This window comes from Manis javanica, chromosome 3 (assembly GCF_040802235.1).
Source record: "Manis javanica isolate MJ-LG chromosome 3, MJ_LKY, whole genome shotgun sequence".
Classification (NCBI taxonomy): Eukaryota; Metazoa; Chordata; class Mammalia; order Pholidota; family Manidae; genus Manis; species Manis javanica.
Window position 1 is genome coordinate 9,118,844 of NC_133158.1, and position 27,652 is coordinate 9,146,495.

General features: G+C 38.5%; 1 protein-coding gene and 1 long non-coding RNA gene across 26 annotated transcripts in view; one reads left to right on the forward strand and one right to left on the reverse strand.

The window, feature by feature from the left end:
• Positions 1–27,652, reverse strand: part of FHIT (fragile histidine triad diadenosine triphosphatase) — a 1,286,968-nt gene that overhangs the window by 675,981 nt on the left and 583,335 nt on the right. For 24 of the 25 annotated variants that reach the window (XM_073230809.1, XM_073230789.1, XM_073230799.1 and 21 more), the window contains one exon: positions 14,753–14,872. In XM_073230809.1, coding sequence (XP_073086910.1) covers positions 14,753–14,855 — 103 coding nt within the window. In that variant the 5' untranslated portion in view covers positions 14,856–14,872. Of the gene's footprint in view, positions 1–14,752; positions 14,873–24,657; positions 24,719–27,652 lie in introns of those variants that run through there. The other variant, XM_073230793.1, reaches the window with a different exon arrangement.
• On the forward strand, positions 500–27,389 carry LOC140848311 (uncharacterized). Its single transcript, XR_012128921.1, has 3 exons — positions 500–14,635; positions 24,285–24,382; positions 27,104–27,389. It is a non-coding gene; the product is annotated as an uncharacterized lncRNA (long non-coding RNA).

Consider the following 27,652-nt stretch of genomic DNA (forward strand, 5'->3'; position numbering starts at 1 on the left):
TAGAAAAAGGAGCAAAGGAAATTAACAGATAATTAACTGATAAAAATAATTCATAAGTACATTGAAAAGTTCACGCTAGTATCAGTTAGGTAATAAAAATGAAAACAAGGACATAGGTAAAACCTATCAACTTGGCAAAGGTTAGGACAAACCTAAAAATCTTACATTCTTGAAGTTAATAAGGGTATAATGAAATGTGTTTTCATTTATTGGTGGTGTAAAAATCTGGGGAATATTTATCAATTGAAATAATGCATAACATTTTAGCAAATAATTTCACTTTAAGTAGTTTATCAGGAATATGACAAGAGATTCTTTCATAAAAATTCATCACCTATAGCTTAGATAGTGAAATACTAAATCATATTAGATCCAAATGGTATACAATTAGTTCATCATTAAAAATCTCAGCATTAAGTACATATTAAAGCATAAACAATGAAATAGTTTTAAAAAAAGGTTATAAAAGTTTCTCTTTTCTAGAGAAACATGAAGGAAGTAGAAAAAATTGAAACAAATTTTAGCAGGGGTTATTTCTGGGTAATGAGATTATAGATGGTTCTTATTTTATATAATGGGCAGATATTCTAATAATTAGAAAAAATAAATGCAAGACTTAAAAAACTTATTTCACTTGATACAAACTAGATTGCTTCCACATAAACAATATTTAAACAAAACATCTATTTAGTCAAGTAACTCATTAGCTGTTTACTAAAAGATTGCATTAAGGATACCAAATGCTTTCAATATGCATAACTCCTTTTGTGCATAACATTACAGTAGGTTCAGAGCTACATTAGTGGTGAGTACTTATTCTGTACTGATTCTTATATCAGGAAGCTGAGATGCAGGAGAAAAAAAGAGAAGATGAAAGAAAGAGGGAAAAAAAAGGAGTAGCTTTATTTGAAACTGAATAAAAGAGAAGCCTACAGTCCAGGCAGTGAGTCAGTCCCAGCCCAAACCTGTCCAGCACGTGCAGGTGGAGCACAGCAAAATGAAGGCCTATGGCTCGTCGCCCTGAGGATAGCACAGAGATGCCCCATTAAAGAAAGAAAAAAAAAGTCCATTAAAATTAGTTCGGAGAGCAAGACACAGAGGGTCATTTTTCAGTGCTGTGTGTGGGTGAAGAGACACGTACAGTGACTCCCATTACAGCTAATGAGAGTTGAGCATTTAGACTAATCTGAATCCCCTGAGGATGCAGTTTAAAACCACCCTGGCAAAGCAGCTCTCAGCCCTGAATGCTCCGCAGGATTATTCACTTACCTACTCTTTCCAGGCACTAAAAACAGTAGAAAATAATATACTTTTTTTTTTAACCATGCCTCACAGGAAAAAAAAAAAAGGAAGAAGGCGGCTCATAGAACATCAAATTCTCATGAATTGAAAGGTTTGTTTTAAATACTAGGTGTTATTCTAACGCTGTATTTAATTGAGTAGTTTAAAATGGGGCATGGGTTACTCCAGTTGCTATATGGTATCATATAGAAATCCAGTAAGTTTAAGTCCGATTGCACAAAGTCAAGGCCACAATTACATGGCACCACCTTACCCAAAGCCAAGCCCTTTGACCAGCCTTAAAGTATCAGGACCTTGGACAACGAGAAAAGTATGATTATTTTGCCACGCTCTCACAAGCCAGATCCACCCATTCTTCTGACTTCCAACATCCATCACCTGGATTTAGTTCTTGAAATACTCCAGGAGGTGGGTGAGGGTAGTATCTTTACTTTCAGATAAGGAAGTAAAACAGGTTAAGTGCCCTGACGAGGGTCCTGTGTTTGGCACTAACATTTAACATCCAGTTCTCCAGCTCCCAGCCAAAGCTCACGGGCAGTTTCCACAAGTACAGCTGGTGCTGTGCTCAGAGAGTAAGGGAAGCAGTGGACCCGGTGGCAGGCGGAGCTCCTCCTCCTCCATGCATGGTCACCAGAGTCAGCAACAGGACAGGAAGAGAGCATCACCAAACATCGCCATCACCGCTGCCCTGGTTTGAGCTCTGCGGTGGGGCCAGGGACGGCCTTTGTGTGGGAAGACAAGAACCGGAGCTGGAAAGATGAGAACTGGGGCAGCAGGTAAGGCTGGAAGGCAGCGCATCTAGGCAGAGACAGCAGCTGGTGCAAGGGTCCAACAGGAGGAACAAGCTCACTGAGGCAGGGCCCAGGAATCCACGAGGTCAAGGTGAAGACTGGAGATGTCATTCTAATTGAAGGAAAACACCAGTACAAGTTCTTAGAGTGAGGGAATATGCCTGCTGCTACGTGAGGTTAGATGGAAGGGCAGGGGAGGGAAGTGGCTGGGAGACACTGTAAGCGAGGAAACCAGAGAGATGATGGGCTCCGTCCAGACAGGATTTGGAAGGCGTGGTGAGATGGCGAGTTGTAGACTGAGGGCATACTGCCCAGGGCGAGCCTCCGTACATACTGCAGGGAGGCTGTGACACTGCCGTTCATTTCTTATTTTGGCATCATTCTTGAGGAAGGATCTGAAAAAAATATGACTTTGATTTCTGGTGTTGGTCGTATTTCTGCATTTCCTGAACAATCAACTTTTTTCTACTTCAAGGACAGATGATCTTTCATTCCTTAGGTTGGTGCTAGAAAGTTCAGGGCCACCTTTGTGACCCATCTCTAACAAATGCGTGGACATTTTTTATCTATTTTACGGGCTAACTTCATTTTGGGCTCCATCTGACATTCCTTTACTTACTCTTTCGTTGACTTGTTTGCTCTTATTTTAAAGCTCTTAATCTTACTGTGCTTTATTAGTCAACATAAGTCATTTTTTTAAACACTCCAGGAAATAAATAGACAAAATATCTTGGTGATATCTCGGTTATTGTACAAATAATAAATTTAAAGAAGGTTTAAGGAAATTTAAAGGGATTAATCAGAAAAATATTGAGATTTATATATGTGTATATAACATGTATGCATGAGAAGCCAAGAAGATGGCCTTAAGAGACTCTCTGGGACTGAAGAAATTGCATACAGACCTGCTCTAGATCCTCTGAGGAGGCAAGACAGTAACAAAATCTAGGGAAATCAAAGCTCACCAGCTGATAGAATATCAAACCCTGTGTTAATTTATGACATTTAGGGGCATATAAAATACACCTCAGCCAGAGGGCTGAGCTAAGAAAGATAGGATTCCACCAGCCTGACTGGAATCCACCTGGAAATCTAAGACAACTATGCTGTGGTGAGTGAGGGGGAAGATATGTTTTAATGCTCAAACCCCGTTACTTCTCTCTTCAGAGGAGGCCACTTTGGAAGGACACCTATTAATTATGCATACAAGTGTGAATGTGTGCATGTGAGCAGGTGTGTAAAAATCCAGGTTGCCAATATCTTAACCACTGTGTTGCACTACGTGGTATAAGAATTTATCAAATCTCTCTACTTGTTAAGTAAGGACACTGGGGGTTTTTGTTTTAAAATTTAAAGCTAAAAAAAATGTCCAGCTGGTCAACCAGGCCTACTTATTTAACAAATATTCACTGAATTCCTGCAATATGAGAAGGACAGTCCCAGGCTGTTGGGGGGTACATGCAGCGATCCCCACCCTCGTGGACATCCCATTTCTGTCAGCATGAGACACAAACAAAAAGTTATACAGTGAGTTAGAATATTAATGCTACAACACAAAATAAAGCAGCAAAGGTGCTGCAGTCTTAAATAACGAGGTGACATTTGTGTACAATTTGTATAAAGGCTTGAAAAAGCATGGCATATATACATCGGGGGACCAGCACTCCAAGAGAAGGAATAGCTGGTTCAAGGGCAGTGAGACAGAAGTCCGCTTAGAATGCTTAGTGAGCAATAAGAAAGTAGGTGTGGTAGGAACAGAGCTAGTGTGGAGACTGTTTCAGTTTCCTGTGGCTGCTGTAACAAACTGCCAGAGATTGGTTCCTTAAAATAACAGAAATTGATCTCTGGCTTGGGAGTCAGAATTCTAAACTCAAGGCATTGGCAGGGCTATACTCGCTCCTGAGGCTGTGGGGGAGAATCTGCTCTTCGTGTCTTCCAGCTTCTGGCGGCTTGGTATTCCTTGATTAATGGCCATATCACTCTAATCTCCACCTCTGGCCATATCACCGGTGCTGCTTCCCTGTGTAATCACCTCTGGCTCACTCTTATAAGGTTACTTGCCATTGGATTTAGGGTCCACCCAGCCAATCCAGGGTGACTGCATCATCTCAAGATCCTTCATTATATCTGCAAAGACCCTTTTCCAAGTAAGGTAACCATCATAGGTTTCAGGAATTCAGACTCAGACATCTATTTGGGCATCACCATTAAACCCACTACAGGGATGAGAGTAGATGAGATCAGAAAGAGCGATGGCTGGTGGCGGGCGGACAGATGGAGGAGTTCATGTAGGAATCTTGCAGGTCACTGTAATAACTTGGCTTTCCTTTGGGAAAAATAGGAAGACATTATGGAGATATAAGCCTACAAATGAAATGACTCAACATGTTTAATAGGATCACTCTGGCTGCCATCATGCAAAAAAAATCCAATAGCATTCAACACTCACATTGGGAGAAAAGCATGCCAATTAAGATTAGAATTAGAAAGGAACAGAGAAGAACCTGGCACACATATAGGCCATTCCAAAAATCCTCTCCCCATCTTATCAGACATATCTGCTGAATAAGTAAGTGTTCCTTTATCTAACCACCCAATGTGAACCAAAATTAAATTTACCCCATACATATTTACCAACCATCTACTATACTCAAGATTCTGTTCTTAGGAATTAAAGTAACCAACCAATCACATCCTGCTATTAAACATGGTATTAAGGGACAAGCCATTTTTCTCTTTATGTCATCAATTTGCTTGTATGAACAGTCATTCAAGAATCTCGACTCAGTGAGGATGAAATCATGTTGCAGTTGTATTCTTGGCTGTTGCTTTTCCAGTTATGTTATGTTGAATCCCTTCCTAGGCCCTTTAACCACATCTTGGGCAGAATCTATAACTTTGTAGTCACTTTTATTATTAAAAACATGTTCATTTTAACAGTCCAGTCCCAGATTAAACTCTCATATCCTCTAGCACAGGCTTGATTGAGATTCAACCCTGAGTCTCTGCCAACTTCTTCCCCAGCCTGCAGCTCAGCTGCTCTGGTGTTCGAGACAGAGTAGGCTTAGGTAACTGGTTGTCTCTCACCAGGTGAAACACAGGGGTCCCTGGCATAGCTCCAGTTCCATCTGCTGACGGTGTCTGCAAACATGGTAGCTTCTGCATAGTTCAGAGTTGACAGATGAGGTTTTTTCTAGCAAGGTAGTAAAGCTTCACCCTCACTCTCTGCTCCTGAAGATCCATTCACAAAAGGATAGTCACGTCTCCCTTTCCCACTCCATCAATGGTCTGTGACCCACCCACCTTTCTGGTAGGCTAGTCCTCAGTTGGACCATGATCTACCTGAGCAGCCCCATGGCACCTGCCCACTACTCTGACATTTACAGGGACCAGGCAACTAGTTGAGGTGCTTGTGTGTTTCCTCCAAGGGCTACAGAAAATTTGGATGGGGTAGAAAAGCCGTTTCCATCTTCTCGGGAACATTCTTCCTCAGTCCCTTTTTGCCTTGCAATTACAGGCCAGTCCAAAAAACCACTCCCCATTCTCTCTTTTCAGAAATAGACCAATCAGAAGCACACACTGGCCTGTGCATACATGCAATCCCAAATTCTAAGCTCTCCTAAGGAACGGGATGTAAACGGGAAACTGTCCTAAGGTGCTTGTACAGTCCCACACTCCCACCTGAGAGCAGTACGTGCAGAGCCTGCAGGTCTCACAGCCTAGTCAGCAGCAAGCCAGGCAACAAGAAGCCAGCGTCCTTTGTTGAAGTCACCTTTCTCAAGGCTTTGAGCCACCGTCCGCCCATGACCTTCAGATGTAGGAGTAATCACTCCAAAAGGAAGGCAAGGCAGAGCCTCTCAGCAGCTCTCATTCCACCTGTCTCTCCTCCCCCTCACCAGTTCTCCCCCGACATAGTTGGGGGGCACAGAGGTGCTGTTCAACTGGGTGGGAATGGTTCTGGTTCTCCCGCTGAGTAGAGTGAGTAGGGGTCTCTCCAGCATGCGGGCATCTCTCCACAAGAGTTGTGAATCTTTCTGTTTAGGCCCTAGTTACTCACATTCCAGAGCAATATGTCTATTCTATTCTTGAATTTCCGTTACAACATTACATTATTACAGATACAGCCCCAGAAGAAAAAGCTTCTAGGGGTCCTTTGGTCCCTAAACAGAGTAGAAAAATACTAACTAGTAGTCTAGACGTCTGCATGGCAAACACTCTGAAGGTTGTAATGCAATTTCTGTTGATTTATTTTATCCTGACACATCTTATTTAACAAATTTTAAAGCAATCATCTTTGGTAAATGGAAGGGGATTGTAGTTTACTGTTAAAGTATTAGCACTCAGCAGATAATTCTTAGTTCCAACAAATCTCTTGAACTAGAAATAAATCTTGAAGATGAAAAGATCTCTAGATAACTATAGCCATTTCAAAACGTATTCGAAAAGAGAAAAATTAGGGAGCCAGATGAATTTTGTTTCTCCTGGACTCATTTTACCTTGGAGCAAATGATGCTACCAGCCCAGCTAAACCGCTTAGCCCTACACTCACAGCCTGGCAGAGTCAGGCTCAGGCCTTTCTGACTTTCAGGAGTCACCAAGGTTGGTCCAATGTTTGAATGATAATGATGAGTACAGCAAAACAACAAAGCCACCAACAAGTCAATGAAACATATAAATGGCAGCACACAGACTTACGATATAGCCCTGGAAAGCAGAATAAGGAAGGGTTAAGAGTCTAGGGAAAGAACTCCTCTGAGCACCTAACCTATGCTACAAAGGTTTGCTGCAGCTGGGGCAGAAACTTGAGGAGGTAGAAAGAACGACGCAATGAGGATCAAGAGTTCTGGGTCACGTCCCGACTCCCATGAGGTGGGGCCATCACCGCCCTGAGCCCAGCTTTCCCATTTCAGCAGCTCATCGGTCAGGGAGGACAAAACAAGACAGTGACCCGAACACTACACTGCTCATTATAAAATACTTCAATTAATTTGCGTTCTTTCTAAACTAGTATTTTCAAGAAAACAACATCAGTAGGTTCCAGCTGTACATATACACTTCCACACACACCACACGCATCCATGCACGCGGGAACAAGAATGCCTCAGTCTTCTGCTACAGTTAAGCTTTCCCCTAATCTGGTGTTAGGCAGCTACCAGCTCACTGTGGGGAAGAGGGCCGCTGGAAACAAAGAAATAACTCTTGTTTTAATTCCTTGGTGAATCTACTATTCTGCCAGACTCAGTGGTGCTGGAGCATAAATACTAGGCTGGAGCCCAAGGATATGGTGGCAGCTTCCTCATGTCAGTCTTTATGTCACTTAAACCAGGGTTGTTACTGAACTGGCACGTTCATTCCTGTTACTGAAATCCTTCTGTACTGACTGCCCCCTAAGTGCTACTCACTCCTCTCTGCCACCTCCCCTGGGACCCTGCAGACACCCCCACAATTCAGAAATTAACAGGCTGATGTCTGCTACAAGAGAGAGCTTCCAGGAATTTCCCTGACATCGGTCAATGGCGTGTGTCATACTAGTTGCTACATATAAAAAATAACTCCTCTGCCTAAGACATATCCACCCACATCCTGAGCCCCAACTAGGCACAACGAAGCCAATCCAAGATTTCTGAAGCATATTTAAAGCCTGGAGCAGAAATCCCAAGAAAATAATTTAGATCATAAAACTAGTTTGGATATCAAGCACTGGAGAGAGCTTTCAGGATAAGGCCAATTTAGAATTTGTTCCCAAGAGCTATTTGCAAATTTATAGTTATTTTTTTCAGTCAATTAGTTTTAGAAAGGAAATAGGAGCTAAGTAAATAAATTAGGTCATTAATTTGCAATAAATATAAATTAATTATGCTAATTCTAAGAATTGAATGTATATAAAACCATGTTTATATAATAAACAAGGAATATACATAAGGCTCTATTAGTAAAAAGAAAAAGTCATCTTGACTTATTGTGCTGTAGAGAAAATCCATGTATATTCATTCAATAGATTTTAACAGTTTTGATATGTGTATGAAAATATAGGATAAACATTAACTGCCTACTGATGTTCTAACAAATCTATTTTCATTGCAAATGGAAATTAGAATATATTTTGCATTATTTGAGCTAATTATATGCCATTTCTTATGAATAATGATGTATTAGTTCATTCATTACTTGTAATTATGTTCCGTTACAAGCACAAGGTTGGCAACACCATGAGCAGCCTTCTCCTATCCCTCACAATCTGATGACCTGCATGGAAAGCAGGTCAGAAATATGCTCAGAATATAATGAACAGAGTTCAGTAACTGTTAACCATGACAGTTTAAAGTTACCTGAGTAAAATTTCGGGTAGGAATAAATAGAAACGCGGAATGGCTTTCCAGGTTGCAGGGTATTCATTTTTGCAATTAATATGAGAAATATTCAGAGTGTTATTTTTGATACATGTAATTATCATCTACCATTTGCTAGAGCTGGAGAGAGAGCACCCCTAATATCAATGCCCTCCCCCGACAACAATCACACACACTGACATAGTTCTGTTCTGTATAGATCGGCAGATGGCAAAGGTATCTTTTTCTGGTTGTGAATGTGATTATTCCACAGGCTTTGTGCAATTCTGAGAGAAGGAAGGAACTTTGTTAAGAGCTCTGATAAAAAAAAAAAAAAAGCCAGTTGCATTTTCCTCCTCTAATGCATGACCCTGGTCAGGCCAGCCTATTTCACACCATTGACAGCTGGGCTTGAAGCTAGAAGGTAAATCCTATTATGGGGAAGAGGTCCAGGTCAAGGAAAAACCGTCAAGGCTAAGTAATTAAGCACAGGAGCAAAGCAAGCCACAAGGCCACCACACATATCCTCACAAGCCAGCAGTCGACACGGAACCAGAGAGAGACAGTGGATAATAGAAAGCAGCCCAGATGAGGTCTAGAGGCCGTGTGTACATGCTCCAGGCACAGTGTTTCATGGGTAAGGCACCTTTATGTGAAGGGGCCAGGGCAAAGTATATAAAATCCACACATTTTTCTCCATCCAATTTCAGATACTCCTTGCACACATACAAAGTGTCTATTAATTTGTTCAGTGTCAGGTGCTGACAATCCATCATTCCATCTATAATAAAAACAAGGACGCCAGTCTCAGCAACAGGATCAAAAAATAAACCTGGGAGAGGGAGAGCCTGGCAAAAAGGGCTTGTCTTCCTTCTCTGGTACCTATGACTTAAGTGTCTGCTGTCCTTGCATGCAGCCTCAGAATCCTTCTCAACACTGTAAGCTTGCTACTGACAGAAGAATTAGCATTTGAGATAAAATGTATTAATTTGCTCTCTGTGAAGTAATTCTTCAGATGGTAAAGTCAAGATTAATGATGGTCACATGAGGTTTGTCTTGCAATGGGGGTTTGCAGGATCTGCTGTGGCAGGTTCTAGACACTGAAAAAGATGTCAGCCAACCTAGTGAGTGATAAGGGACCCCGATATCTTCATTAGTTCCTGCTGACCAATGCCGCTGGTTCTAGCTGGTAGCAGTGTACTCTACTAACCCAAAGGTAGGTACACTTTTATTTTAGAAATCTTTACCAGAGAAACAGGATAAAGAATGCTCTGACTGAGCCATCACTTCTACATACAGATCTTTTGAACCCAATAATCTGCCAAGTCAAGTCAAGAAAATCAACTTGTGCCACTAAAGCTCCTGATAAAGGACAGCAATATAGCCTTTAAACCTCCCCCAAAGAGTATTTTAAGCTAATTACAACAGGCATGCACAGGGTGAAAAAGAAGACATATGCTTAGGGAAATTTGAAGAGTGAAAATCTATCTTTGGTAATAAAGATACTAAAATTGTGCTTGCATTCATTTTACTTGCACAGGAAGGTTTAAAAAGAAACTCTTTTGAAAAACGAAAGATCGTCAGATCACTGATAACTGCAGTTTCCTGAACAATTAAAGAAATTCACAAGATTACAACCTACTCAGGAAATGACAAATATTTCTGATTTTTTACGGAAGGACTAAAAGGGCACTTTTATCTATAGCATCTCTTCCATAAGAAGTACTGTTCAGAGATGAAGCTATTTTTATTATGTGTTCATTTATTTCAGGAGTGCACAACATGGCAATGATCTGAAAATGGAGAAAACTTAACATTGCTCATTTGCAAAGGTAAAATTTTGTGCTAAAAGGCATTCACCAGAGTTTTCTTTTTTAATCTCTGAAGTTGGATTTTAGAGCACAATTTCCATTGTACCAAACTTTTGTTTCTAATGCGTCAGCAGAAATGTCCTTGAAGTTACTTAGTCTAATTCTTCACAAACACACTTTGTAAGGTTGTTCTCAATGCATCATCCTAACATTGTTTAGCTCTGACAACATTCTTTGGGCAATGCTCCTGTTTGGAAAAATCTGCTTTTTAATAACTGATTCAAAAAAACTGTTGACATATTATTTGTATAATGTATGGCCAGCAAGCAAGGTTTATCTCTGTCATTACACACTGCATTCAACCCATCCACAAATGTTGCTATGTTCCCCTTATGTTAGAGCTCCTCAAGCCATTCTGCATGGCCATCCAAAGATCAATACACTGTCTGCTGAAAATGACAGGACATAACAAATGAATAATCTTATTTACCATAAAAGCCCCAGTCCCCAAATGGATTCCGCTAATGTTCAAAATCATTTTTCATGCTCAACTCAAGATGAGAGGTATACACAGCAAGCACGATGCAAGGAGACTGGGTAGGGAGAAGGATTCGCTATACTGGTTCAAATGTATTTAAGCCATGAACAATAGCTGGGCTGCACTGAGGTACATAAATAAAATGTTCACTGCAGAATTTGGAAGATGCAATCTCCAAAATGCTTCTGTTCTCTCACTAAGACAGTCTGAAGAGCGCTTTTCAGTAACAAAAAATTAATGGATTAAAGGCATTCTGACATATTCCTCTGGAGTGCTGCACCACAGAGGCCAAACCCTATTCAATTGGCTTTAAGCACTGTTTGCAACGAACGTAAGTGTTTGCTTTAGGTGGGGATGAGGAGAGATTCAAGTGGCTCTTTTAAGAATGAAGCAAATACTCTTGCTTCAAAAGTTTATCTGCGGCCCCTGATCTGACAGTCCTTTATCTCCTCCAAAAGGTATGAAGAAGTCATTGAACAAAGTCGTAAGAAAAAAGGGTTGGGGGGTGGGCAACAAAATGTTCGAGAGGAACCAGTTCAGAGATGACATTTACAAACCTCTCATGAATGGCATATTCCTCAAAGGCCTCCTGAGTACTCATTTTTAAAGGAAATCATTAAAAATATAAAATAAAATTTTCTAGTTCATATAAAGATGCCAATATACTGCCTCTAAAATACAGTGATGTCCACTGACAAATTAACATAAAATAAAAAAGGAAAATAATTTTTTTCCATCTGCCATCAATGCATTCACTGCTTTTAGACTTAACTCGGTACACTCCTAACACAGAAATGTACACAAGAATGTAACTGAGAAAGCAAGGAGGGAAAATTGGGAAAATACAGCTTGAACATGATACTAAAAATTCTGCACTAAGATGGTGTCAAGACTTGGCTTTGTGCATGGCATCCAGTAAAGGCCAGTTTTCAGCAGACCCTGATTGTCCCATTCCATTAATTAAAACTATCCATATGCTCCTGATGTTTATCGTTTCACTGTAAATTCAGTCAATGCAGTCCTTTTGGCTGGTAAGAAAAGGAGATGCGCAAGAGCAGGTCCTGGCCCCACTCCTTCCCAGGAACCAGTGACTCAGCGGCGAGAGAAAGAGGAATGCGCACAGTTGTGACACGATGAGGCGGGTGCTTGGCGTGGCGCCTAGGACACAGTAGGAGATCCATAATAAAGTGCTGAATGAATCAACACGCGAATAAGGAACCGAGTGCCACAAAAAGGAAGAAAATTTTTTTCCCAAAGAGGACAGGACAGGTATTAAGCACTTTAGTCAAAATTAAAAGGATGGGAAGAATCTCAGGGTGAAGAAAAGTCGGGCAAAGGGCAGGCGGAAGCATGTGTAAAGGGAAATACAACATCTGTTTAGGAAGTAGTGGAAAGGGACTGAGTCAGATAACAAAAACCTTCTACAGCTATGCTAAGGAGTCTGGAGTTAATTCTCAAAAAAAAAAAAAAAAAAGCAGAGTAAAAGAGAGAGAAGAGGAGAGAGGAAAGAAAGAGAGGAGAAAAGAAAAGTAAAAGATTGATTAGATTCATTAGTGGTTTGTTTGCAAGGGGACAGGAGAGGGATCTGACCAGATCTGTGGTTTACAGTGAGATGTAGGCTAGGCTGGAAAACTCAGGGGCAGGGAGTGTGCAAAGAGCTAGAGGCCCCTCCTTATCTACGGCAGACAGAACACAACACTGGGGGACAGTGAACGTCCACTGCAGACATCTCAGTATTTGCATCATCAAAGTGGGCAGGGCTTCAATTATGCTATCTAGGGCTTCAATTCCCAACCACAGGACAAACAAATATCAATGTGCGCAAGTGAATGATTGACTTACAGAGATTCTTCTCACAGGGGTCACCTAACAGAGTTTACAAAAATAAAGGAAAAGAAAAGATTCCAAAATCATTATAGAAAAAGGATTGTCTTGAAAACATCTTCTGGCTCTCAGACTGCTTTAAACACTGCAGATGTGAAATTGCCTTACAAAGCACACAGATTACACAAACGTTCCGGTTTCTTACTATTCTCATCCTCAGGAAGGGCTGGGTCCTTCTTGGTATCTTCCAAACAAGCCGAGGTTGGTTAATTTTAATAAAATCTTCCCATTTCCTTAGCATTTACTTAAAGATGTGGGAACAGACCAGCGCTCATTTCCAGTGTTACCTGGAACAAAACTATTCTTCATTCACTCAATGTTCACCACTCAGGATAGATGTTTCCCTGGAGGCACACATCTCAACTCATCTTGAGTTAAACACATATTATGACCCAGGTCTTACACATCACACTTTCAGAGTTGATTAAAAAGGCCATGAAAAAATAAGATCGAGATAAGATCTTATCAAGAGGGAGGAAAAAAAATCACAAAGTTCAGTCCATTATTAACTATTTAAAATGCAATGCAATTTTACCACCTCACATTTTCTCAGTCCAACACATTAAGATTTGCTCATCTAATTTCACATTTACATCCCAGGTTTCCTTAGTTCTTCGATAAAAGTCAAGCAAAGCCAGCACCCATAGCACCCATAGAAAGACGACATTTAAGCCATGTTCTTTTAGCACCAGAATTCTCAGACATTTTACTTCAAGAACACTCCTCAAAGGAAAATACAACCATAAACTTGCAGCAGAATCAAATGAAAAAAATAAAATGCTTCTGTTATTTCAAGAACTTCAAGGTCTTTTAGAAGAACTCAGTAGAAAACTGGTATACAACTTAAATATTGTTCTGTTTTATAGGACCTTTCTAAATCATTCCAGTTTTTACTTCTTTTAATTCAATAAATAGAAGAATGTAATTTCCTTATGTTGAGTATTTATAATTTAGACTATTTTATAAAGAGTTAAATATTATCAGGAAAAAATTTACATAATATTATTTGCTAGTTTATTGCTTGATCATTAGTTCCATAAACTTACAAAAGTTATTTAAAGTTTGGATTCAAGGAATTTGGAAGACTACCACAAACTCAATTATCTCTTGATGTGTGTTTTCTTATGTGCCTTTTTTTCAATACACATTAGTTACATGGCCAAGAAAGAAGATTAGTCATAGACTCCTCAAGCACTTTGAAAATTCCCACTGGAAAAAAAAATAACTTATTTTGGAAAATAATCTTGACATATTCAGAAATTCAGAAATACTGAGAATTTCATTTCCAAGTTAAGTCATGGCTCAGGGTGGAAAATGGTTATCTTAAAATATGAAATGTTATACTTTGTTGCCCTCTGCATAGCAGAGTTAGGGGGAAAAAGAGAAAAAAATCTGAAGTCAATACAAAAGTCATACACACAGTCAGGAGTGACACTTCCAACAACATATACACAGCTTCCCAGAGCATCTCGCCGAAGCCTGCTACTCCCACTGCAAAGAATAAGCTCCTACTGAGGTCAGTAGGTGGGGTAAGAGGAAGGTCTCCTCGGTGGTCAGAGGAAAATAAAACACATCTACCACCAATAACACCGGACAATGATACAGAAGCTGGGATGTCTTCCAAGAGAAAATACTGTTTCAGACCCTAATATGAAATAAAATACTTTGTAAATATATTTATGTGTATGTCCACGAAGAAGTCAGTCTCAAATCTTCCTGTGCCATCCATTCTCGATTTTACTATTAAAATTCACAATTGATAACTGAAAACAAAGTACCCGTGATAGTCATTGGGCCTGTTTTAGAAGCACCTATTTACACAGCTACGATAGTGAAAAGGTCAAGGGAAAACTCACCTCCAGAGCCACAGTTGCTAAGCAACTCTTCTCAGAAGCTCTACAGCATTGATCAAGCATATTGCTGGTGCCAACTGGATTCAGAATAAATGTAACATCTTACCTGGTTTCTCCAAAGCGGAAGGTCAGGTGGATTCTTTGCTTACCTTTTTGATGGACATTGGAGGCCAATCCTGTATTCTGTGGTGTGTTAGGTTTAGAAGCTTTTTAGTTTCCCATTTTTAGAAAGAAAAAAGGATACGTCCTGGTACCACAGGCTTCCTGTTCACGAGCGCATAGGACAGCTCAGTTTTGAGGAAGACCACAGAGGGCTTGACGAGATGTTGGCCGAATCTGAATGACATTTCTTCACAGTTGAAATCTGAAAGAGAAGATGATTTAGGAAATGGGCATTTATGAAATTCATGAGACTCAGATCACATACAACTTTAAAGAAAACAAAGTGCATTAGTACAGATTATTTCTTGCAAAGAATACATCATTTAAGCTGTTCCCCATTTAATGTCCACTAAGATATATTCTGGGTAATACTCTACTCTCTCTGCCAGTATAGCTCACACTTTCAAGCACAAGCTCCCTCATGGACAACAGAGCCATTTTCTTAAATCCCTTCTCTGCACTGCAGGCTGCTACCTCACCCCAAATCCCCTAGGTCCCACCTGTCATGTACTCTTTATATTTATTCACCCATCTCAACATCTTTGCTAAGCTGAAAATGTCCATTGTTAAGCACTGACTGTAAACCGGTCTTAAATGCTTTTATCTTTATTTATATAAAGGCAATTTTAGAAAGGGTACTAACGCAGTTTAACTTATAACTACACAAACATATGAGCACTCCCAGACAACTACAAGAGTAAAATTTCCAAATTTTGAGAAAAAGAAGGAAGGGGCAAAAGAGAATTCAAGATGGGAACAACTCCTGACTGATACAGAGCCAGGATAGAGCAAAGTATGAGAAATGTTTCATATCCTGTTTTGGGATGTGAGTTGGGGGGTGAAGTAAGATTTGGCACTGGGCATCTAGTTATCAAGGAATGATTTTCCATCAGTTGGATGCCTATATGTGGCAGTTACTTTCTCAACGACTGATATACACCACCACCCTTGGGAGCCTCTCTTTTTTCTAATTCAGGAACCACCCTGCCACAGAACTGAAGAAAATAGATCAACCAGTGGAGAAAACAGAACAGGATTATAAAAAGGATGATATCACAAAACGGGGTTGGCTATTCCGGGTCCCTTTCCTCTCCCACCACAGGGCTACATTTTTTCATTAGTAATGTTGTGTTTATAATATTCATTGCATGTTTATAAATATTAATGTCAAAAATATTCAGTTCTTATACATGATTTTAAAATGTGTATGTAATTTGTATCAGCTTTAAATTGCATTCTGCCTTTTTCTCTCAGCATTGTCTTGGAGACCCATCTATGTTGCCATAAACAGAATGCAATTCTTTCCTTTTCCCTGCTTATTCCCTCTCTCAATATTCTACTTTTGAATTTTCCTTGTCCATCCCTCTAGTGCTGAAGAGCTACCTTGTCTTCAGTCATTTACCACAAATAACACTATGATAACTATCATGACATATATTTTCCTGAGTTTCTATGCTAGATTCCCATTACATAGGTTTATTTAATACTTAGGTTTTCTAAAACATATGCACCAGTTTGCATTCCCAGAAATAATACCAACAGACTTGTACTTTCCCACATCCTTGTTAGCACTTGAGAATATCTGATATCCTAGTTTTACTGCAAGGATAGGCAAAATGGCATCTTAGTTTTAACTCATCTCCATTTGCGTATTTCTCATTCTATGAATTGCCAATTCATCTTGCCCTCTTTTGTATTGGTTTTCTCCCTTCCATTTTCTGATCTTTCAGAGTCCCTTGCATATTTAAATATTGATCTTGGTCTATTAAACATGACAATTATATTTTTGCCATCTGTTAGTTTTCCTGTTGGTACCCTCCATTGAACAAAAAGCAGTCATTTTGATGTATTCATCAATTTTCATTTTATGGTTTATGCTTTGTGAATCTTATGTAATAAACTCTTCTCTCCCATAAGGTTAAAAAATATATTCTTAAATTTTCATTTATCAGCTTTGTATTTTCATTCTTAACCGTTAGGTATTTAATCTACTTGGATCTTCATTTATGGTATGAAGTATGGAAATGGTTTAATTTTTTCCTTTTGTGAGCCAGTTTTCCTAGTACCAGTTGCTGGGAATGATTATACCAAGTTCCCATACGGACACACAGGAATGAGACTGTGTTATGTTCTGAGTCTATGCCAGATGCTGAAGAACAGGGGGCGCCAAATTTTTTCTCGAACAGGCCAGATTCAACAGACCACACAGTCTGTTGTAACCACTCAACCTGTCATGGCAGCATGAAAGCTGCCATAAATGAATGGATGTGGCTGTGTCCCAATAAAACTTTATCCTAAGAAGAGACAACAGCCTGGATTTGGCTTGTGGGCTGAAGTTTGCCAACTCCTGCTGTATAATGTTAATGCCTTGTAAGGAGAGGATCCCTTTGTCCCTATTTATTATCCCACATATAGTTTAGATGTAACTCTGCCCCTTCAAAATACTTCTAGCTCAGATGTTGACGGGAATTGCACTGAATTTAAATTTTAATAGGTAAAGTATGGTATCTTCACAATATTCAATCAGTCCATTTATGAATGCTGCATTTATGCTCTGTAATACCATAATAAAACTCTGGTAATAGGGTTTTAAATTTCCTTTATATGTTTTATGAATTCTTAGATTTATTCCTAGATAATTTTTAGTTTATGCCACTATTATACATGGTATATTATTATCATCATAGTTTATAATTGGTTATTCCCAATATAGAGGAAAACTACTGATTTTTTTATGTTGCTCTTATAAGCTGGAAACCTAGCTGAACTTTCTGGTGCAGCTAACAGTTCCAGTTGGTTTAATCTCGTTTCCTATATAAATGGTTTTACTTAGAAATAATGGCAGTTATCTCTCTCATTTCAACTTTTCTACTTTGGTTGGTTTAACTGCATTGGTTAGGTACCTGTTAAGGTGTCAAGAAGTGACACCGGCACCCCTGTGTTGTTTCCAACCTTAAAGGAAAAAACTGAAAAGTTGTTTTTCCAGCAAGAATGATATCTGCCATAGGTTTAGTAGAAAGCTTTAAGCTATAAAAAAAAAAAAAAAATTCCCCATTTCAAGTTTGCTAAGGGTTGGTTCAATTTGTAAAAGAAAAAATTGTTTATTAAATGCTTTTTCTTTATCATTGATCAGACCATTTCTTGTTCTTTGCCATTGATGTGTGAGATTATAGTAATAGGATGTTTTTTAAAAACAATCTTTTACTATGGTTAATTGAAGTTAGTTATAATAATTATTTTTTAATACACTGCTAAATTTGAATTCTTAATGTTAATTCTCAATGTCATAAGAAAGTTGGTCAATTTATTTTTTAACCTGATTTTTATTTTCAAAATCAAACTTAATAGGTTGGCTTTTTTCTTTATTCTATAGGAACTCTTATGAACAAGGATTTTCCATTCATTGAGAGTTAAAGAGAATTACTGTCTAGGCCTCTTTTTGTATGACAAGGAGGATTAAATTTTGATAATCATTATCATGTATTTAATGGTTGCTGATTAAGTTTCTTTTCTGGCATCAATTTTTTAGTCATACATCCTTTTCACCTAAATTTTCATCTACACTGGTAAAAAAAAAAAAAATCACATTCTTTTTAATGGAATAAAAGTGAATAATTATTTCTTTTACCTATTTTGTATTTTGCTTGTTTATTATGTTTTTTCCTTCATCAATCTTGTAGGAATTATATCTACTTTTCCAAGGAACCATGTTTTGGCTCTTGCTTTTATTATTTCTACTTTATTTTCCCCATTTACATTTGATTTGCCGTATTATTTTTCTTGTCTCATATTTACCATATGGCAGTTTTTCTAATTGTTTGAGTCCAACTTTGAACTTACTGGGGTCTTTCTACTTTTCTCCTGGGTAACAAAAGCTATACAGTGCTTTCAAAGTACTCCATTAGCGATCTCTTTCAAATCTTGATGTATTGTGCTTTTATTATCACTCAGCTTTAAAATTTTGCTATTCTTGTTAATTTCTATCTAACTTCAGGGTTATTTCAGAGTAGAGTCAACCTTTTTGTTTTCAGACATATGGGATGTTTTGGCTATCTTTGTTAATGATGATTGATTTGAAAGCACTGTAGTTAAAGCATTACTCTACACATGCCCCCAAAATAAAATGTATCCTGTACTTGCTGCAGAAGAAGTTCTATGGGCATGGTAGATCAAATTCATTGTTATCCATGTCATCTTTCTGTTTATTGTCTTACTGTTCCATCAGTTTCTGAAAAGACTGTACTTTTTGTAACTACAATTACTTAACCCATACCCAATGCCATAAATTTCAGCTTTCTCTATTGTTGCATGTTGTGTATGTTCCTGTTTTACTCTCTTGAGCTACTGCTCTTTTTTTCTTTTTGTATTTGACATGGGTAACTTTTTCCAGCCCCTTATATTCAGCCTGGGTTCTTTTAAATATATTTTATAAATAATTTATTATAACATTCTGTTCTATCCATTGGACAATCTGTCTTGATTAGTTTAACCCCACACATTTATCCCAAATATTCTGTCAGCTTAATCTGAACATCCTATCTCTTTCCCTTTTTTCTCCTTCCTACCTTCTACTGGCTAGGATCAACTTTTTTCTTGTGGGTATGAAAATTCTACAGTCCACTTTAATTTCACTCATGGTTATTCTTATTACAATCCATACTAATGCTCAATTGCCGCACCGTAAAAGCAGTCACTCTCTACGTCCTTAGCATAACCTCACCACCGTGGATCTCTTTCAGATCTCATCCTCCATCCTCTCCAGCTGCTAATGTGTTGAAATATTGCATTAACATTTCAAATAGTTATTGATATGCTGGCTTTGTTTCGTTTTGTTTCCTTTTCTTTTGGACGCTGCTTACTCTGGTGAGCTTGTTTTTCATTTACGTTATTTACAAAGGTCTATACACACATGCTCCTCATCCCAGGCACGAGTGGGTTCAGCAGAACTTCCTCTTCTGAATTTTGCCTTCCTCTTTGGTCTTTGGCCCCTCTTCCTTTCTTTTCCCAAAGCTCAACTATGCCTTTGAAGGAATATTTGTATATCCTACACAGAATTTCAAATTACTTTTCAGTGGGCAATTTTATGATTATCTACCCTATCTTGCTCCTAGAAATGAAAGTTGTCAATGTTCATACAAAAATCACTAAATTCCCCACTTGCTGTAATTTCCCACAATTTACTACTTCTTCCCGTTTTGCCTTTTTTTTTTTTTTTTTGGCACAAAAGTACATTCTCTACAAATATTTTCAGAGAGGGTCTATATGTGGCAAACGGAGATTTTAGACAGGATGATATTTTTATTTTACCCTCCCACTTATATAAAGTAACCAGAAATAAAACTGTAAGCTTCACACTTGCTTGTTTCAACATTTGGAAAGTGTTATTTCTTTGCCCTCTCACATTCTGGTGTTGCTATGGAGGAAAAGTCCAATGCTGGTAAGATTCCTGTTCACTGGAGGGTGTTCTAGCTTTCATCTCATAAACGTTAGAGCTTTGCTAAATGGTCTGAGTGTATAGTTACGTATAACTGTCCCAAGGCTCAGTCACAAATGATCAAACTGGGTGGCTTCAAACAACTGAAATTTTCACATAGTTCTGGAGACTAGAAGTCTGAAATAGTCAAGGTGCCAGGAGGGCCATGCTCCCACTGGAGATTATAGAGGAGAGTTTTTCCTCGCTTTCTCCTAGCTTCTGGTGGATGGCAACAATCCCGGGCATTCCTTGGCTTATAGATGCATCACACTAATCTTTGCCTCCATCTTCACACAGCTCTCTTCTGTGTGTCCTCTCTCCTTTTTATAAAGACACAAGCCATTGGATTCAGGATTGCCAATACAGCTTATCTTAACCATCATCTGCAAAGATCCCATTTCCAAATAAGGTTCAGTTCTGAGGTTCCTTTCTTGGTGGGGGAGACATTATTCAACCCACAATAGAGTACTTTCTTCATTTCTCCTATTTGGTGGTCTGTTACCTTTTTCCATATGAGATATTCAGTTTTCATTTCATTCTTTATATTCTTGGTCATTGTTTCTTCAAATATTCCCTGACCTCAGTTTACTTCTCAGCCTTTTAGGAATTCCATCTTACATCTCTATTCATTCCCTCCTTTGTAATTCTTTCAACAGTTTTCCCATCTTTTTATTTCTTCCTCATGCCTTTTGGGAGACAGCCTCAATCCATCTGACCACTGATCATACGCACTCTGCTATTCATCCATCACGCATATTTCTAGTGGTACATTTTTATCATTTCCCATTTCTCCTCTACCTGAGGCTATCCTGACCCTCATTTCTCTTCTTCTGAGGTACCACTCTTGTCAATAAGCTCGTGTGTTTCTACTACATTTCTTCACATGAGTTTAGCCTGCCAACAATTTGAAACGTTGACTGCCCTTGACGTCTTCACTGTTCCTTCCCCTTTGATGTCGCCATGCAATTCACAAACTACCTTTTATTAAAAGGAAGCATGAAGAGGTGGAATGGGAGTTCAAAGCACACATGAAGAGTGGCTCTGCCACGCCCTGACCTTCAGCAATTCCTTGAAATTCACATGCTCAGATATGTCACATGAAAAAACTGCATGATAGAGTATGAAGCACATCCTATGTTGTCCAATGAAATACTACCAAAACTGGCAATATTCTTTTATCTCTCTTTGCTCAACTCCATTTATCCTGCTTCTTTAATTGTGATAAAATCCTGCCCATTTGTTCTGCTAACAGACAATATCCCTCAACTTTTAATTTCAATGGTGTAGAAAAATACTCTAGGAACTATAAAAGAAAAACAAGTAGAGGAAGGCCCAAGAGCCAACATTATGTGATGGGAAGAGTTCTGCACATCTAGGATTTGGAACTGTCTGCAAGGCTGAGACAAATATTAAACACTTTCCTCTCACATGAAAATGGCAGAAAGCAGTTTCATTTTAAGCTAAAGTAAAATTGCTGATTTTTTAAAAAACAAAGAAGGCTGGGTGTACCTATATTCTATTGAATTCTCAGGGAGAAATCATCTCTTGGGATCTGTTCCTCAATAAATATGGAGATGACGGCTTCTGGCACCTAGAGAATCAAGTACTGGGTTAGGGACTTAAGTCTAAGATTTAGGCCCTTAGATTTACAGTGAGCTTCAGCTAAAACAGAAATACAGGGACTAAGCACACTCTAAAAACAGTGACTGAGGCCTAACATGTCTCCTTATAAACAACAGAAATATATCAATGAAAGCCAAAGTCTTATATTTTTAGCCAACTAATTTTTAAATGTGTATTCCTTACTAATAACTTATTTTATTTTTAACTAAAAATATGTGACTTCAAGGTATTTAATGAGTCTCCATTACCCATCTTTTCAGCTATGGAAGTTGTACTCCTCTCTCGGCCTTTCTACCATCTATGCCCTCTCTCTCTCTCTAGTCTGTCTCCTATCTCCTATAACCAATCTGTACCTTTCCTTACCCTCTAATTCTCATTAACTAATAGCACCACATCATTTTTAGAACATTGTCCTCCAAGTTTAGAACAGAAAGGATGTAATTAAGTTCTGTAGTAGTCACATTTAATTTTGTGACAGTGAACGTAATCAGTCATTTACTGACAGGGATGGATAGACAGCCTAACTTGTCACAGAATAAGGTTCAACAGCCACAAAAGCAAATGCCCCAAAATGTGAAATTTCCTAACCATTAACAACGGGATGACAACAGCTCATTTCAGGGTATATCAGGTTTTCTCCTGGCTTGCTTTCAAATGTTACGTTAATGTCCAACTAAGATAACCGTCATATGCTTCTAAACCTGTCACCCAGAATTAAAAATCAACTCTGGAATTTGAGCAGAAATGGACCTAGGAGATCACTTTGGCCCAGCCCTCTCATTTAAGAGATGTGGAGTAAGCTTAACAAGTCAAGTGGCTTACTCAGATTCACTTGGAACCTTTAAAGGGTCTCCTTTAGAGGTTATCATGTATAGAGGATACTATTCAAGGGTTCTTCAAACTTGGAAATATAGAACTTCACAGACCTCACTTTCAGAAACTAAAGATAAATGTCACTGTAGGGGATCCCTTGGTGATAAGACCACACGCCAGTACTCTAAGACAGTCACCTCTCACCTCTGATTCAGAATATATGCCTATCTCTATTTTTTCCATATTATTGCATAGAAAGGAAAACATAAAGTATAAACTCCTTTTTGAGAATGTGAGGGCCTTCCAAACCCAGCAAGCCAAGTTTGAGATACTCAGGACTTCAGCAAATGCACCTGACCGGCTACGCTTATGCAGATGCAAAATCCTAATCAACAGGCTACCAAGACCCCATTTCATGATTACACTCTTTTCCCTACAGCACAATTTCTTTGGGATAAATGAAAAGTCTACATATCCCTACCAGCAACACAGTAACTGGCTTAAAATGTAGTCTGCTGAACAATGACATGTTCGTCACCTGAGAGTAGTTAGCAATGCAAACTGCTAGGCTCCATCACAAATCTGCAACAATTTGTATTTTAACAAGATTCCTATTTGTGTTGTGTGCATATCCAAGCTTGAAAAGTATGTGTCCAGATCACTAGATCCAACTGAAACCATCTTGGGAGCTCTCTAACACAGATCCATAAGCTCCATCCTAGGCTGACCCCCGCAGAACCTCTCGGATGGTGAGTTAGGAACACAGCTCCAAGGTCACGTATGAGCAGGAACAGTAACAGTACCTCTTCTCAAGGACACACATAAAGCACAAAACTAAGTATGTGATAAAGCTGGTCACCATATTGTTGACAGCATTTTACCCAGTCAAAAAACAACGTCAAATTTTTTCAAAGGAACAATTGTTAACTGACAGCTAACACATAATTCAGTATTGGTAAGTTGCTTAGACTAGTACTTTCCTATAAACCGTATGAAATTGTTAAAAAATAAAACCATGTATTTGACACTGCACTACATTAGGTGACTTCTAACCTCTCTGTATTACAGGTAGAACAGTGTCTGGTAAAAAGTAGCTCCTGACTGAATAACAGAAATGTAGAAATGACAGCTAACACTTACTCAGTACTTTTATTCTAAGCAATTTCTATATAAATACTTAGTAATCCTCCTGACAGCCCTATGAGGAAGATCCTTCATTCATCAATGTTTACACATCTCTTTGATTGCTTTACAGGCATCAGTTCTTAGATTTGAAAATCACTGTGCCAGAGGCTACGGAACCTCCAAGGCTATTGATATGTGCTGCTAAATATCTCTCAGGAAATATTTCTAAAAACCTACATCTAAAGTAATAAAAGGAGAAGGCCCATTTCCCCATAACTTTATCAGCACTGGGTTTTCTGACTCTCCAGAGCTTTAATAAAGTTTGTTATTACTTAGGACTATAATGTAAGAGGAAATGACTTCTTCTAACTGTCCTAGCTAAAACAGTCTGCTATGAAAACGGACATCTCTGAGGCAACCAAGAAGCCAGACATGATGACAAAGAAATACTGTTCTTTTAATTAAGATAATTAAAAACATTTTCTTTTACCTTGAAAAAATAAATGGGTTATTTCATTATGCCTGGGGTGATAGGATTTTCTTAAAAAATAATCTGCCGTTTTTATATCCTGACATGCAGGAGTCTAGACCAACCCTAGAAGACAGGACCAGCCCTCTCCAGGGGCCACCATAAGAACCATGCTGCAAATAATTCCAGGCTCTTCTACTAACTGAGAAGTAGGTTTCTATTTCAATTCACTTCATTTAAAAACTGGGGGCTCAAATGGCAACCAAAAATGTAAATGAGCTTGAAAAACTGTTGGCTAATGGATGTCAAGGCTAACTTTAACAGGAAAAATGGCCTGTCAACACACTGTGGAAGAACATATGTTCGGCTGGCGAGGCTCTCAAACACATTTTATCGATGACTTGGAAAATAATCAAGTTACATAAATGGATAGCTGGAGACATGCATTTAAGTTTAGGTTATTTATAAAATATTATAAACTTACAGGCATATGTCAAAATTCCACAAGAGACAGTGTAGGAATATCCCATGAGACAAAAAGAATGAGAAAGAGGATGGCCTGAAGTATCTCTGAATTCAAACAAAAGTGTACCTGTAATATTTTTACAGAAAGACAAAAAAAGTAATTTTCACTAAAGTATATTAAGTCATCAACCTATGGTATCACTAAAGAAAAAAATTTCAATTGTTAACAAGTCAAAAAAAGTACTCAGCTATTTATAAAAAGGGAACACATAGGTATTTCAAAATGCCAACTGCTTTCTCAAGATCTCACTTCTTTACCTCCCTTGCCTTCTCCCCCATCCTGTTAATATTTTGTAGCTTTTGCTTGTTCATCATCTGTAATCTCACTCTCACTAGTTTTCCCCCTTATCTTACAAAGATATCCAGGCATTGCCCCACTGAAATCATCTTTCCTTGAACTGGTTCCTCAATCTCGACTCATTTATTCATTCATCAAATATTATATACTTGCCATATTCTAAATGCTCTTCTAGTAGTGAACATGCCAGAAAAAGCTCCTACTCCCACAGAATATTCTAGATATAAGGTGAGAAGAACAATAAATGGTGGAGACCACAAACCAATCAACAAGCAAAAATATTTCTGATTGTGATTTGAGGGAAAAAATAATACAGAATATTCTAGATACAAGGTGATAAGGACAACAAATGGTGGAGACCACAAACCAATCAACAAGCAAAAATATTTCTGATTGTGATTTGAAGGAAAAAATTAGTATGCAAAAATAGTGACTTGGAGGAAGTGGAAGTAACTGGTTCAGTGTTTCAGGAAAGGGAACCTACCATTTGATCTGGGACTTAAATGATAAGGAGCCCACTATATGTGAGCATCTGGGAACAGAAGGTTCCCCACAGAAGAAACACGGAGGGCCAAGGCAGGAATGAGCTCCAGGCCTTGAGGAATGGAAGGAACCCGGATGGAGGCATCTGAGAACAGGAAGCAGAACAAAGATGTGAGGAGACGGGTTTGAAAAGTAGGCAGGGTTCAGCTCATGGAAGATTTTGGTGTTTCGTTCAGTGAGTCAAGAGAAGCTCATGATGACAAAGATTTAAGTTATAGGGTGTTCCGTTTTCAAATTTCATTTTTAAAAATGATTTTTTACATTAAAATCATCTCAGGAGCTTAAAAAAAAAGTCCCCAGGCCCAGTTACTTTTTCCTAAGATTTTTGAAAACTGAAATACAAGGCATACACTATTAAGTTCACTCTTTTAAAACGTACAATTCAGTGGTTTTCAGTATAGTTCAGGTTGTACAACTATCACCACTTTCTAATTCCAGAATATTCTCATCACCCCCAAAAGAACCCCCACACCCACTGGCAGTTGCTCCACATTTCCTTCTCCCCACAGCCGCTGGCAGCCATTTAATCTCCTTTTGGCTCTAAGAATTTGCCTATTCTGGAAATTTCGTATATATGAAGTCGTGCAATATGTAGCCTTTTGTGTTTGGCTTCCTTCACATAGCATAAAGCTTTCAGTGTTTAACCATGTTGTAGCATGGATCAGTACTGCATTTCTTTTAAAGGCTGAATAATATCCCATTGTATGTATATGACACTTTTTTAATGCCTGAATCAATTGATGGACATTTAGATTATTTCTACTTTTTGGCTATTTATGAATAGTGCTGCTTTGAACATGCTAAGTTTTTGTATTGACATACGTTTTCAGTTCTCTTGGGTAAATACCTGGGAGTGAAACTGGTCATATGGAAACTCTATATTTAACTTGGAGGAACTGCCAAATCGTTTTCCTTAGCAATTCCCCCATTTTACATTCCTAGCATAAAGGAATGAAGGTTCTAATTTCTCAGTGTCCTCACCAGCGGCCCTCTCCCAGGTATTTCAGTGTAATTGTTCTGGCTGAGACGTGGGCATCAGGGTCTCTGGGGGTTTTTTAGTTGTTTTGTTATGGTTTTAAGAGCTCCCATTTTCATTCTAATGTGCAGAAGGGCCCAGAACCCCTTACCCTGCCTGATCACAGCCAACTTTCTGACAAGAACTTAGACCCACTCCCGGTACTGTCCAGAGCTCTTTGGACCTGTTATACCTGCTATACCCCTGCCACCACCCCATTCTTCCATAATGATGTCTGCTTTGTAGCATATTTACCCAAAGAGTGAAGTACAAGTACAGAAGACATAGCCTTATGTTTATAATATACATAACATTTTATTTATATAATTATATATAACTTTGTACTTATATATAGTTTTATATTTATACTACATAACTATGCGATTGATTTTCAAAGAATAGTGGGTACACACAAAATATTTTCATATCATTTGTGTGCATGTACATGTACATAGGAGAAAATCTGGAAATCAAGTGTACTTTTCCTCTAGAAAAATGGGTTTGGAATCAATTCTAATGTCTTTTCTGTGTACTTTTATTTTCTACCAGGACCACACACTGGAGAAGCTATTTGAAGGGATTATTTTGAAGTATCCTTGGGGAATGTGAATTGTCAATCCCCTACTCCCTCTGATCGGCCAGAGATCTGTTCTTCAAAAAGAGCCCACTATAAAAAAAAAACATTTGTTCCTGCAAGTACTTTTCATCTGGTAAAGAAATATATAGGGAATGAATGGGTGACTTCTATGTGTTTTTACACTTCAACCTGATATTGAGTATTAAACACAGTACCATATGTGCAAAAATGTATAAAATTTTAAAATACTTTTGTCATTTAAAAAAATGTTCCCTGCCAAACCAAACACAGGTGGAGAAGGACTATAACAAGCAGCATCAAGGCCCAGAGCCATTTGAAAATCAACAGCCTGTGTTTGTAGATAACCAGCTCAGGTGGGAAAGACAGAAGTTTGAATAAAAAGGAGGCAGATTTCTAAGAAGTATACAGGCTAAGATTCATCTTAGTGGTAAAAATAACCCAAACCATATCTTTATATGACTGCAATAGAGGGGAACTACAGGTTATGGTATTAAAATGCT